Below are 14,297 nucleotides of genomic sequence, written 5' to 3' on the forward strand. Positions count from 1 at the left end.
TTTAATACAAAAACTTAGAAAAAACATCCTTTTCATTTTTATTTTTGCAATATAAAGGCATTCTTGATATATTGGACATTTTCCTTTGAATTGACCATTTTTTATTTATTTTCAGCGAAAACGGTTAAAGGTTGACCTTTTCCATTTATTTTTTTTGTAAAAATCTCAACCATTGAGAGATATTTAAAAAAATAAAAAATAAATCTCATCCGATAACCTTTATTTTTGATTTTTTAAAATAAATCTCAAACCTTAACCGAAACTATTTAAAGTAATGTGGTAACTCTCAGAGAGAAACCGATTGAAAATAAAGGTTGACTGTTATTTCTGGTCTCTGAGATAAACTGATTATAACTGTGCTTCAATTAGAGTCAACGCTTGTATATGAATCCGCTATCTAGTGTTGTAATTAGAGGAAGAAGAACTGTTATAATTAAAATAGAACACTCGAACTATATTTTAAGGTCTATGGTAAAACATCAGTTCTCGCTTTTTTTTGCTCATATATAAATCGGAAAAAGTATAACAGTGCTTTTATCAGGAGATACAGTTTACTATTTAGCCGTTTGTTTTATCTGATATTCTTACGACTAAAAAACTGTTATAATCTCCGCCATAACCAAAATGGATTCTAATATGTATGGCAGCTGTCGAATGAGAACCTCGAATCTAAGCTGCAAAGTTTTCAGTTAAAACCCAGGCTTTTATTCCGTTTCCCCGGGGGCTTATAAACAAGACATTTATTTTCGAAACTACCCATAAGTCCAATTCAATCTTCAACAACCCACCACAATCTTACCTCAAAATCCTCTAACATATATTTTTTTTTATATGGAATCTGGAATAACATAACCGCCATTTTGAATAATGTATTATCTACTTCTCCGTTATTATTTCTTTTTAAGATAATCGGCACATTTACGGGCCCTTTTTCGGACCCCCTTAAATGCATTGCTAAATTTAAAATTATCTGTCACGTGGTGCCATCTATGTTGTGAAGATGTAAAATGATGATGATGGAAATATCGATGTCGTTGTTCATTATTCTGCCCGCCACTACTGCCAGCGCATGCGCCACCACCATTCAGACCCGATACCGAAGATGCTGCCGATGCTGGTGATGTTGGTGAAAATTGATAGTTAACATGTCCGTCATTGAAACTGCCATTTAATGAGCTGCGATGTGACAACAGATTATTATCCGATGCTTCGGTTTCGAAGCTCTCAAATGTCACAACTGCTGGTGAAGAAATCGATGGGACACCATCTATAACCCTTCCTGCCGACTTATATGATGGCTCTCCTGAAGGTGCAATCTCATCAATACCCAAAGGTTTATCGAACTGTGAATTCGATGACATATTGGTGTAATCGTAAGATGGATACGTGTAAGGGAGATAACCAGAGTGATGGGCTTCAGCCGATACAACATTCTCACGAGATGTATTTATGAATTTCACTTCGTTGGCATTGCGCTCGAGGTAGGAATTGAAGACAATATTAATATTATTCGAACTTGACGATAAATTGATGTTTGTTGGTGAGAGTGGTGTTGAATTTCGAGACTCGAGTGTGCTGCCATCTGTTGAATTTTGATTTAAATTGGTTTCTTTTGTGGAACTTCTTCGTGATTCTAATGATGCGCCACCACCACCGCCTGCACCAGCAGCAGGGTTATTATTGAAGTTATTTTTGTATTGAAATTCTAACGCGTTACAAGGTTGGAAAGGATAGTTTTTGGAATTGTTCAAAATCACACCTTGCTGATTGCCTTTTGACAGATACTCGTGAATATCTTCACTGGTGATTTGAAGATCATGATCGAGGTATGAATTGCATTGAATGTAATTACTACAGCAATTATTGTACGCTTCGCCCTCCTGATGGTACAGAACAGTTGTAGACTCTTCGTATTCGTCTGAAGTACCAGCGCCACCTCGTATATGCAACGGACTATCACGACATTTTCGGCTACCACTAGTACCAGCTCGATCATGCTGATGATCTGATCGATGATCACCCCCACCATGTCCTCCTCCACCACTCGCTGCAGCTGAATCATAGTCAGTAGGAGATTTTCGAGTACTGCCATCAGCTAAGAAGCTCCATCGTATCGGTGATGGAGAGCAGGCATATTCGGGAAGTTCCTTATTACTGCCGCCGCCATCTTTGCCCGATGACTGATGCTCGATGGTGACTTTTGAGGGGGAGACAATCATTTTGCCGCTTTCAATTTCTCGTGCACGATCGAAGATTGAAGTTAAGGAACCCAATTGGCTATTTGGCTGGCTAGCGTTAAGGCCTCGAAGGGATATTGATGTGTACGACGGTTGTCGATGGTGCACTCGTTTTCTACTGCGCATTGTCACTGATCCTGATTTTATCGAATTTTGTCGACTCAAAGATGATCGTGAACCATAGAGGCTAGTTGAGTCCGTGTGATAGCAGTAATCGGATGAAGTGCAACACGACGATGGGCGTCGAGAAGTTCCGTAAAGGTCTTCGGCAAAATATTGAGCCAACTCTGTGCGCGATGAGGTACAACAACTTTTTCGGATGAGAATTTCTTGAACTTCTCGATCGGGACACGAAGGCTCGTGGCACGTATTGATCGAGGTTGTCGAAACGTCAGTTGCTGATCGATGGCGTTTCGGGCAGCCCGATTCATGATGCTGGCGCCGTTGTTCCCCATGGCCGCCGCCATGGTGGTGGCCATGTCCAGAACCAATAGTGCCACCACCACCTCCTCCTGTTCCACCATTGTGATGGTGGTGATGTCGCCTCCGTCTCCGATGATGATGGTGCTGCTGCTGATTGTGAGAATGATGCCGTGTTACCTCACTGTTATCGATTGTAGCGGTACGTTCGTGATCATAATGCTGATGGGTCATAGTTTGGTGTGGTGACGAATGCAAGCTGTGACTGTGATGGCTGTGCGGTGATTGGTGATGTGATTGCTTTTTATGATGGCGCAGCGTGCCGTCATCATAGTCCGATTGCTGCTGATGCTGTTGATAATAGTGATGATCGCCGCTGTGATGTGCCACTGGATCATCACACACGATGTCCTTTTCATAGCTACAGTGCATGTGATGATGCTGTGACGATGAGGGTTGATGTTGATGGTGCTGCAATTGTTGTTGTTGCTGTTGATCGGCGTTCGAATGTAGGCTAGCGGTCTCAGGAGGGGAGGCGTTCCTCAGTCAAGGCCCGCTGTTCTGGCAGGCAGGTACTTGCTGACGAAGGTGATGGGGCACAGAGGCAGCGTTCCGTTGTGTATTTCGGCCGCCTTCTAAACAACGCTCGGATGCAGCTGTTTGTGGTGATAAATTACAAAACAAGATTAATCAAAATGTTTATAAAATAAAGTTTAAAATTGTATGAGTTTTTGATTTTTTTAGTTGTGTGCAGATTGTTTTTTGTTTTATTATTTTTTTTTTATTATTTTTAATTCAAAAACTAAAAAATAAAGCAAGTGCATGCAAGATTAACATGCCAACAATGTTTAAAGGCTTTTTTAATTTGTTGATCGCATTCAACAAAAAATTTTGACACATGAAGAGGGAAGCTTTTCAAAAAATCGCATGCGTCAAGGATAAACGTATAATTTTGAAAAATGAGTTTTTACATGCTTTTCTGAGGAAAAGAGGTATTTTTGAACTGAATTTTTTTTACATAGGTAAGAAAATGATACTAATTTGAATGAAGGAATGTGAATTGTTTTTTTTTTTTTTTTAATTTTCTAAATGATGTATGGATGGATGTTCCATAATGAAAATGTGTATTTTGGCTTAAAATGATATTATATTTTATTCTTTAAATAAATTTTTTTATATTTTGTTTGCATAAATTTTGTTTGGTTGTTTTTTTGATTTGCACACATTATTGGCATTGTCTCTCTCTCTTTCATAGATTTGTGGAGTTTATATCTTTTATTCAAATTTTTTTTTTGAAATTTTGCTAAAGGCATTTTGCAAAGAAAAAAATGTTTGGTGTTTAGTATAAATTATATAAAATTTTAGAACATTATTGCAGCTGATGAAGAAGTCCTGAAAGAAACATTTAATTTTTTCTTAAATGAAATGAAAAAAAAAAACAAAAATCAAAAATAACGTTTTTACATTTAAACAAAAATCCGACCATGATATCGTTTGGGTCGTTATTAAGCATTGAAAAAAAATATTTTTAGAGCAGTGTTCCCAGAATTTTGAAATGTAACTATGTAATGTTAATGTTAAATTAATTAATGTTATAATATCATAAAATGGGTAAGTGGGACAATTTCAGGGTCTAGTGACTTATACTCCCAACCAATCATGAAGTTAGAAACAATAGAGAAGAAACAATAGAGAAATCTCTTTTTTTTTTACTTTTTTGGCTTGTAACTTGTAATATTCAGAATATCGAAAAAGTGTTCCTAACATAAATGACGCGAAATTTTATTGTCTACGTTTTTTGTATAACCAACTTTTACCTAGGATGAACAGAAGTCCAGACATTTAATAAAAACTAAATTCCAAGATGGCGGCCAAAAGGTTAAATTCACCTTCACGAGTGCGAAAAATCAGGGTTATGATACCTATTCATCCAATTCTCTATTGAATGAGCAAACAAATCGAATGAGGAAAATCCACCCTCTTCGGAAGTTGGCTCTACGGATTCTAGTGAGAGCCAATTATTCCAACATTTAACAAACCGTTTAAAAAAAAAAACAAAGGTAACCACCATTTAAAGCGAGGAAAAAAATATGATAACCTAAATTGTAAGGAAGTAAGGTGTTCTCTGGAAGTCCATTGGCAGTCGAAAACCAATGCATACGAATGCAAACGAATGCCCATAAAAGATGTTTTAGAAATGGGAAATTCATATGCGTTCGCTTTCATGTTTCCTATTAGTGGTCAAATTGCGTAGAATTGCATAAATGTACCAAATGTAAAAGTTATGAAGCAGACAACTTGGAGTTTGAAGATTTAAGTAAATGTTGACACAAAATACAGCGAAAACTTCTATTATTATTTTCTCCTTTTTAGTTTTCAAAGCAATTAAAAAAAGTATTGTTAATCTGATAAAAAAAGGAAACTACTCCTAATTTTTAAAAGAACTTTTTTTTTTTAGTGTACAAAATGCTACTTGTCAACTTTACGATATTTTCAAAATGTTACTAAAAAGATACATTTAAAATTTAAAATCGTTAAACCCCAGTGACTTAAGCTGTACAAATTTTAAATAAAGCCTTATTTTTCCGTGTGATTCAATTTTTTAGTGCGATTGGAAACACTGCTGAAGCGTTAAAGAACAAAAACTTAAAAAAAAAATTATAAAACATTTATCCAGCAGTATAGTTGTGACTGAAACTGAATGCTTAAACTTCTTCCTATATAAATTATAATTACATATTCGTATACAAAGTCACAGCCATTACGTGGATTATAAATTACGTGAATAATCAAAATTGTGAGTTATTATAAATCAACACTTAAAAAAAAAAATATATTATATTCAAATTCAACATAAATGTCGTGAAATTCTTTTTCATAGCAATTTATTTTTTTGTAAAATTTTACTTCGGTGATTACATAGAAAAATTAATATTGAAAAAAAATTGCTGTATAAATTTTTTTGTTTGTTAAATTTATTTATTGTTGCAATTGTTGTAGTTTCTTAACTTTTTTTTTTGTGTGTGTTGGTTGTTTTTTTGTTTGCAATATACCTGAGGAACATATTCTTCCATGCGCTGAATGCCTTCGGAAACTGTCTCTACTGTAGTAACATTTTCGTATAGGAACTGGTGTATTAATATTTGTACCATAGTTCGTATAGTGACAAGTTGAGCTGCCAGCTAAACTTGTTGGACCCAATAAATTGGTGCTATCGCTTAATGGGTAAGGTCCCATGCCTTCAACCGTTAATGAAAACGAAGTGGTCCCAAAAACTTAATTTTTTTTATTTAGGTATAGGTATATATATTTTTTGGTTTTGTAATGCATGCACAGTGTTTTTTTTTTTATATAATTTCAAATTGTTGACGTTTTTTATGATTTGGCCAAATTTTTTTAAGTTTTGAATTTTGTTCATCCAATATGGGTATTATAATCCAGAGAATGTGTAGAAGTTTGGTTTATTTTTAATTTTTTGTTTGTTATTTTTTGATTCAAATGAAAATGTAAGGAACGCAAGAGGATTCATAAAATGGGAAGAAAATTAAATATCTTTATTGGTTAATTAATTTGTTTTACTTTTAATAAATTTCAAATCACACAGAAACTAACAAAGCAAAATATTATAATGGACATTTTAATAAGTCAAATATGGATAATAGGTATTTTTTTTTAGTTTTAATATAAAAACCAGTGGATTTGTTAGTTTTTGCATCAGAATCTAGCGATATTTCAGAAATTATTGCGATTTTTCAGCAAATTTAATGGGTTTTTTTATATGAACTTTGCGATATTATAAAAAAAATATTGGCGTTTTTGCAGCAGATTTTCTAGTTTTACATCCGATTTTTGCGATATTTCAAAAATTATAGAAGTTTTGCAGCAGATATGCTAGTTTTGTATTCAAATATCGCGATATTAAAAAAATGATTGCTTTTTTTCAGCAAATAACCATAGCAGTTTTGCAGCAGATTTGCTGATATTTTTATTTTATTCTGAAAGCTCGTTATCGAATTGACGGATTTTGTTTGTTTTATAAAGACATTACATAAGTTTCATAAACTCTATTATCCATATTTAAATTTATTTTGGAAACAAAACAAACATTAACTACGACAACTTAATGCATTTAAATGAAATGTAGGTACGTAGCACAAAAATTATAAATTTAATGCATATTTTAAAATGATTTGACTACAAATTATAAGTTAATTCAAGCCAATTTTATATGAAATTTTATAAAGTTTACTTTATTAAAAAAAAAAAAAGAAAACAAAAACGTAACAAAAACATTAAAGATTTTAAAACAAAACATTTCATCTCAAAATAAGACAGACAGAGACAAAAGATGAGACAGTCAATATTAGTTATGTTTTTTTTATAGAGAGCAGTTATCATATAGACAGTAGAGTACAGTAAAAATAAAAATATAAAAGAGCATTATGTTAAATAAAAAAAAAAAAAATATTTAAAAAATTAAAAACCACATAATAATTTTATGAAATAATTTTTAATACTGACACAAACTTATTAGCATTTTTTTAAACATTTTTTTTTTGTATTGATTTGTGAAATTTTTATGTATAATGTCGGGTGTTTTGATAAAACATTTAAATTCAGTGTCGTTGTGTTTAATTATATTTTTTTTTTACTTTGATTATTATATTTTTGTTTATAAAACATTTATGTATATAAATATTTTTTTTTTATATTGGTTTATGTATATTTTTTTTAATAGAAAAAAAAGACATTTTGGAAGTTAATTTAGTAGATGAAATTCTTACGTGAATCATGTTGGGTTTTTTCCTCAGATACCATCAATGCGGCATGTTCGATGCCAGAATTCATACTTTGCGGCTCCAAACTATTTACGCAGTTTAGCATACTCCTGAAATTCGCACACTCTACGATTATGTTTTAAGTGTATTTTTTAAATGCATTATATATAGATTTTTTTTTTATATTATTTTGGTTTTTTCTTAATAAAAAAAGGGTGGAAGTTTTTTTGAGTTTGGCATTTTTTTTTTTTTTTGTAGTGTGTGACTTTTGAAGTTTCTATTTTTTTTGTTGCTATTTTTTCATTTAATAATATAAGTAAGACGGTATTTTTTAAAAAAAGTTAGTGTTAAAAATTGTTTAATAATTTCAAACGCAAGGCTAGTTGAGTGTTCGTGCTTTAATAATTTGCACATAAATTGAAATGTTATAAATTAACGTGTTACGGCTTTTTTGAAATATCTTGATAATATTTCTAGCTAATGAAGAAAAATTAAACACTCTAATGAATTAGCAGGCTATCATTATCCCTCTGTCGGCACACGGGTGCGAATTTGGCAGGACAAAAATAAAAGGTGTTCACAAAAAAGTGTCTTTATAAGGGTGAAAATATCTTTCTTTGAAATTGTGAATACAATATTCGAATTCCTCGGAAAATTCTACATCAATTTCGTATATGATTCTCTATAAAATAGATAGACAGAAAAAAGTTCTGGCGACATGAAAAAGTATACACCAAATTCGCAAAAAAGAGGTGTGCCTACAGAGGGTTATTACGAAGACCTGTTTTAGTGCTTCGAACTGATCTATATCAAAGCGATTGATGATATACATCATCTGTCACTTGACGTTTTTTTTTATAATAAACGGACATTCAATGAATTAATCTACCCTTCATATGGTATTAGGAGGAGTTAGAGTCAGTTTTGAAGTTCTGAATTTCAAAATTGGATGTAAAAACAGATGCGGTAAATACCACGGGCTTTTATTTTTTGATGTAGGAGCCTAGATATTGGAGAAAAAAATTGATTTTGCTTTAAAAAATAATACTCTATCAATCCATGAAAAACAGACGGTGCCTTTGAGCGCGAGGTTAGGTCATTTTTTCCGACCCTTTAATTGAAGTTACCAGTACCCAGCAAAAATGTTTCAAGGTTCCAAATGATGTAAGAGATTTTTATACTCTCCAAGAAACTTGGAAATTTATATTTAAAAGCGTAAAATTTGTTAAACATTTTGTTTTTATTTCTAACTTAAAAAAAATACCGATTTACTTATAATATGATAAACTATTTAATCTTTATTTTTGAACTATCCAGATGGTGTTGTAGTTTCCCTAAATCTTTGTAACCCTGCGATTCCTGTATTCCTAAATGTAATTTAAAATTGATAATAGAAAGAGTATTTCCTTTGTTAGGTTTTAATTGATTGTTGATTTATTTTTTTTTATATAAAAATAATAAACTTAAACAAAAATTTAAGTGTATATAAAAAAATATATATAATAATTTGCTTTTATTTTGAACTTAAAACATTTTACTGTGCATATTATAGTTATGATAAGAAAATTCGTGAAACTATTTAGTGAACAGTTAAATAAATCTTTGTTTGAGACATTTTATTTTTTTTTTTTTAATTTACTTGTCGAGAGAAATAATGCACATAAGCGAAACAAAAAAAGTAAATGAATATTAACAAAAATATGTTTTTGTTTTTTATTTTGAACTTAAAAAATAATTATATAATATTTTAAAGCTCCTTATTATTTCGGTTTGATATTTCAATGTCTGAAGAATTGCTATGCCCCGTTGTTGCTGTATCGTTTTCACTAAAAAATAAAATTTAAATCAAATTAAAAACACAAAAAAATAAATAAAAATTAAATAACAAAAAATAATAAAAGTTTAAAAATGAATGTGAAATAATGAACATCTAGTGAGTTTGTGGGTTTGAAAAAAGAGTTGATTGTTGTTAGTTAGAAAAAGGAATGTATCTCGACGATGAGTACTTTATATTCAATTACTTATTGCTTTTTTTGTTTATGATAGTTGATCATGATGAGAAATTGGTGGTGGATCGATTTTTAATGTTCCTATTAAAAATTTGTAAAAATAAAGTTGGTTTTTAGGAGCATGCATTCAAGCATTCACAAAATATTTAGAAAAGGTATTTTTTTTTTTAAGTTTTTCTACTTTTGTCAAATTATCATTTTCGGAATATTGTATTATTTTTTTTTCATAGATGAAATTGGAAAGCATGAATTGTTGGTATTTTTTTTTTTGACTTGGAATAGAAACTAGTTTATATACTACAAATAGGCTGCGTTAAAAAAAATATTAACCAAAATTTCCTTTTTTTTTTTTTTGATTTTTTATTTGTGTGTAACGGTGTAGTTCATCATGCAACTTACCCATACAGTCTACTATCTCGAAATGTCCTTCTGTGTTATATATTGTATACAAATTCAATTACAAATTTGAAGAATTGAATATACATATAAAAAAGGTTGGGTACATAAAAAAATGATCAAATTCTATATTATTTGATTTATTTTTCAAAATAGATTTAAGTCACAGGTTTTTTATATTTTCTTAAAAAAAAAGTCTTATAAGTCAATTTAAATAAGACTTAAAGGATATAATGACAAGGAATGAGTCACGAAATTTACTAAATAGAAATACGTAAGAGAAGAACATTTTTGTTTTTTTTTTTAAACTTATTTGTGTGGGACATTGTGCTTAAAATTGGTTATTTTGTTTTAATATAATTGTGGTTGTCACTAACTAAAACAAAATAAAACTAGAAACAAAATAAAAGTAAAATTATAAAAATTAAAATATATAACAACAAAATTTTAACTCTCACAAAAAAAAATTATTTCGTTATTATTTGTTTGTCTATCCCAGAGTAATTTGGAAATTTTTGTATAATTTAATTGGACTAGTTCCAATAGTAAATTTACGAAGTAGGAGTCCGTAAACAACGAATTGACTTTGTATGTGTTTAAAATAAAAATAAGTCAATTTAGTTCTTTTTGATAACCTTAAGTTTTATAGAAAAAATTGATATTTCATTTTTATTTTCAAGTTTTTCTACATCGTAGATAAAAAGCAACCAGCGGAAGTAAGATGCTATAATATAGTTTAAATTCTTTGTTTAGTTTTGCTTCAAAAGCTGTGGGTTATTGTTAAACGATTTTGAAAGAAATTAATTTAGCAATACTGACAACAGAGTGTTGTAAAATTACATTCGTAGTTTAGAAATCAATATTACTTAATTTGTTTACCTACTAAACTTTTTTAACTACATTTGTAATTTTGGTACTGAATTTTTGTAAGTACATTTCTTTTATGTTCCCAGTTCCTAATTTAGGTACTAAACTTTTTCGGTAGGTACATTTCTGTATTGTTTTCAGTTCGTAATTTAGGTACTGAAATCTTATAAGTACATTCATGTACTGAGTATAGTGAACAAATATTTAATTGATTAAAAACTAAGTTTTTAGCTAAATGATAACCAAACATGTTACTATTGACATTTATATACTTTTTAAAATCTGCTATGAACAAACAGAAGTTTAAAATATGAGCTAAAAAGCAAAGAGCTATGATAAACCTTTAACGAGTACCTGCGTTCGTATTGAGAACAAAAAATTGGTTACTAAAAGTATGAGTACATTAAGGTCCATTTTCTTCACTCGGAGTTGAACAAAACTTGAGAATTTTTATATTAAAAATTCTCAAGTTATGTTCAACTCCGAGTGAAGAAAATGGACCTAATTATTATTGTGTACACAAAAGTATGTACGTTTTTATCAGTACCAAACAATTTTACTCAGTATAGTACCGTACATAGCTACTCTAATCAAAAAACAGTCTGGCGAAAGCGGGGCAGATAGTACAGAATTAAATATCGACCTTTTTTGAAATAGATTATTATATATTATTTCCGCTGGAGCTCACACAACAATGCAATTAAATAGTCAAAGCTTATTTTTAAGGATGTTTTTTTTTTTATTATTACTAATTTATTTTGAAACGTTGAATTTTGGGAAAATATTATTGAAAACTTGTTCCTATTCTAAAAAAAAATCCTTAAATTCCTCCCAATTTCCCAAATTGACGAACCTGTTAAAAAGTGCTATTTTATGTATTTCGTGAGTATTAATGTTTATAGTTTTTTTTTTACAATAATTTATATAATATATTAAATATGTTTTTGTATAAAATTTAAATCGAAAGAAACATACCTTCCATTTCCGTGTCGGAATAGTGCTAAAATTTCTTCGAATGTCTTATTTTTGGTCTCAGGAACCTTTTTATAGGTGAATATCCAAAATATAGCTAAAAATACGCTAAATGGCAAGAATGTATAATTTTCCAACGCAGTCTGAAATAAAATACAAAAAATATAATAGTTTCTAGTTTAAAATGTATATAAAAAATTAAATTCACCCTTATACTTGGGAAACCAATTCCGACGACAAAATTTGCCATCCAATTGACTAGAACAGCAATGGCCATTGCACTTGGCCGAGGACCTTGTGAAAATAATTCGGCAGTTATCATCCATGGTATTGAACCTGGTCCAACGGCAAAGAAGACCACAAATGCTAGTACCGAAACCACAGATAGATATGACATCCAGTCGATCATTTCCTGTACATAACCAAAAAACTCCTATACAAAACGTGAAATAACAATGTCCTACTCGAGTTTGAAGGCTTTTTAAATGTTCTTTTTTTGCTCTCGTTATATTATTTATTTTCGTATGAATTTATTTTTTATTTAATTTTTTTTTAATGATTTTAAAGAAAATTTTTTAAAAGGAATAAAGAGAAAGAGGGGAGTAAATTAAATTTAACTTAAAGTAGGGAATTCAATTAAAATTATTTTTTTTACTAAATTTGTGTATTAAGTATAAATCTGGTATTTTTTTATTCTTTTTAATCTGCACTGTAAGAGGTTGGTTCTGGTATATATTTCCGTGGTGATTAATTAAATATTTTATCTTAATCTTAAAAGCAATATAAGAAACACAGATGATAAATATTTTAATTTAAGGTCCAAATATAAAATATAGCAAACAAATACTAAAAATAGTACCTACCGATAAAAAATTATTGAAAAGCAATACTGGTATCTTAAAAACACAGAGATGGTTTCGGCTGTGGTTATTGGAAATTTTATTAGCATTGTTTTTTATTGCAAAAAAATAGAACAGGGACGGTATTAAGTGGGGCGTCCTAAATTTTGATGATACTCTATGTTATTTTTAAATTTTGACTTTCACAAAGGTCAATCTATTTTTATATCTACTTTTTTTGAAAGGCAAGGGCCCCATTTTTTTTTTCAATCCATTTTACTCTTGCAAAGACGTCTATATTTTTAGCTTCACACTTTTCGATGGATGAAGGTGTGGGGATTTGTTTGGGATGTGTAAGCCCACTTTTTTGGCCCTTTTCTATTTGAAGTACGGAGGTGCCTGCAATCATCTTTCAATTAAGTTGGTTTTCGTAGAGGTCTCCCTTTTCTTTTTGTAGGACGAAGTTGTCCCAAATTTAAACTATAAATATATATAATAAACCGTTGTTCAATTTATTTTGACTTTCACAAAGGCACCCTTATTTTTAAACCTATTATATTTTTAAAGAAAAACGTGGCCAATGTTTGCCTTTATTTTAAGACCTTCTTCGGAGAGTTTATTTTTCTCTTTTATAATGTTTCTCTGTTTGTTTGAGAAGAGTGCAAATGTTAAATTTTGCAAAGCTGCAGTGAAGACAAGAAGTTTGTGTTTGAAAAATATTGGCAAAAAAAAAAAAAAATAAAACCATAGGATATAACATGTAAATATTTGATTTTTTTTCGTGATTTAAAAAATTATTTGAAAATGAAAGTTTTACATTTGCAGAGGGCGCCACGTGAAATCTTGCTCAGGGGCACCGGTAGTACTTAATCCAGCACTGTTAAGGCGCTAAAAGAACCAACGATTGCAAAATCACCAAGGAGTGGAAAATCCAAACTGTTGTTTTTTTTTGAAGAAACATCCAAAATAATGCTTTTTCCCTTCTTATTTGTAAAAATCCTGTTTTGCGAAAAAATAAATCTTGTGGTAAATTTTGTTCATTTGATCCTGTATTTTTAATAAAACACATTTTTTTAGAGGTCAAAACTATTTGAGAAGATTTTTTTTTGTTATTTAAAATCAGATTTTATATTATTTTGTTTTTATAAAATTTCTTTAAAAAGTAAATTTAAAATATTCTTTCATAAATTTTTACATAAAGCAACAACCAACAACCTATACCATAAGAGTAACTACATTATTCCCTAAAATAACAAGTTACAATTCTAGGGGCCCTATTGGGTGCATTTGACACAAGGTCAACTATTTTATAGAAATTTTTTGTAAATGTTTTTTTTTTTGAGTATTCTACTCTTTTTTGTTATTTTTGAAATTTAAGATAATTTTCAATTTTAAAAACTAATTTTTATAATACGATACGTAACGTATTTCTGTTCTTCATAAATTATTTAAAATAGTTTTTCAAAATAATTAAAAGCATTATAATATTAGAACTATTTAAAGTTAAAATTTTTAATTTAAAATCATGCTGTGTTTCTTATATAATTTTGATTAATTAATTATTTAATAATAAATATAAATCATTATTTTGATCATTCTACAAACCATTTGATTTATTATTTATTTTCTTGAATAAGAAAATAGTGAAAAAAAAACTTTTGCTTGCGTCTAAAAATTATTATTATTATTTTTTTTTTTTTTTAATAATTTATAAAATTAAACCTTATCGATCTATATTAGCTCGTCAAGTTGAGAGTTTTTGCTCATCGTAGGTTAATT

At 29.7% G+C, this 14,297-nt stretch overlaps 1 protein-coding gene across 1 annotated transcript in view; it reads right to left on the reverse strand.

Annotated features, from left to right (window-relative positions):
• Window positions 1–212: 212 nt before the first annotated feature.
• LOC129912224 (glucose transporter type 1) overlaps window positions 213–14,297 on the reverse strand; it is a 72,115-nt gene continuing 58,030 nt past the window's right edge. Inside the window, 5 exon segments of the mRNA XM_055990368.1 lie at window positions 213–3,313; window positions 5,711–5,932; window positions 7,442–7,545; window positions 11,683–11,822; window positions 11,888–12,091. Coding sequence (XP_055846343.1) covers window positions 891–3,313; window positions 5,711–5,932; window positions 7,442–7,545; window positions 11,683–11,822; window positions 11,888–12,091 — 3,093 coding nt within the window. The 3' untranslated portion in view covers window positions 213–890.

This window comes from Episyrphus balteatus, chromosome 2 (genome assembly GCF_945859705.1).
Source record: "Episyrphus balteatus chromosome 2, idEpiBalt1.1, whole genome shotgun sequence".
Taxonomy (NCBI): domain Eukaryota; kingdom Metazoa; phylum Arthropoda; class Insecta; order Diptera; family Syrphidae; genus Episyrphus; species Episyrphus balteatus.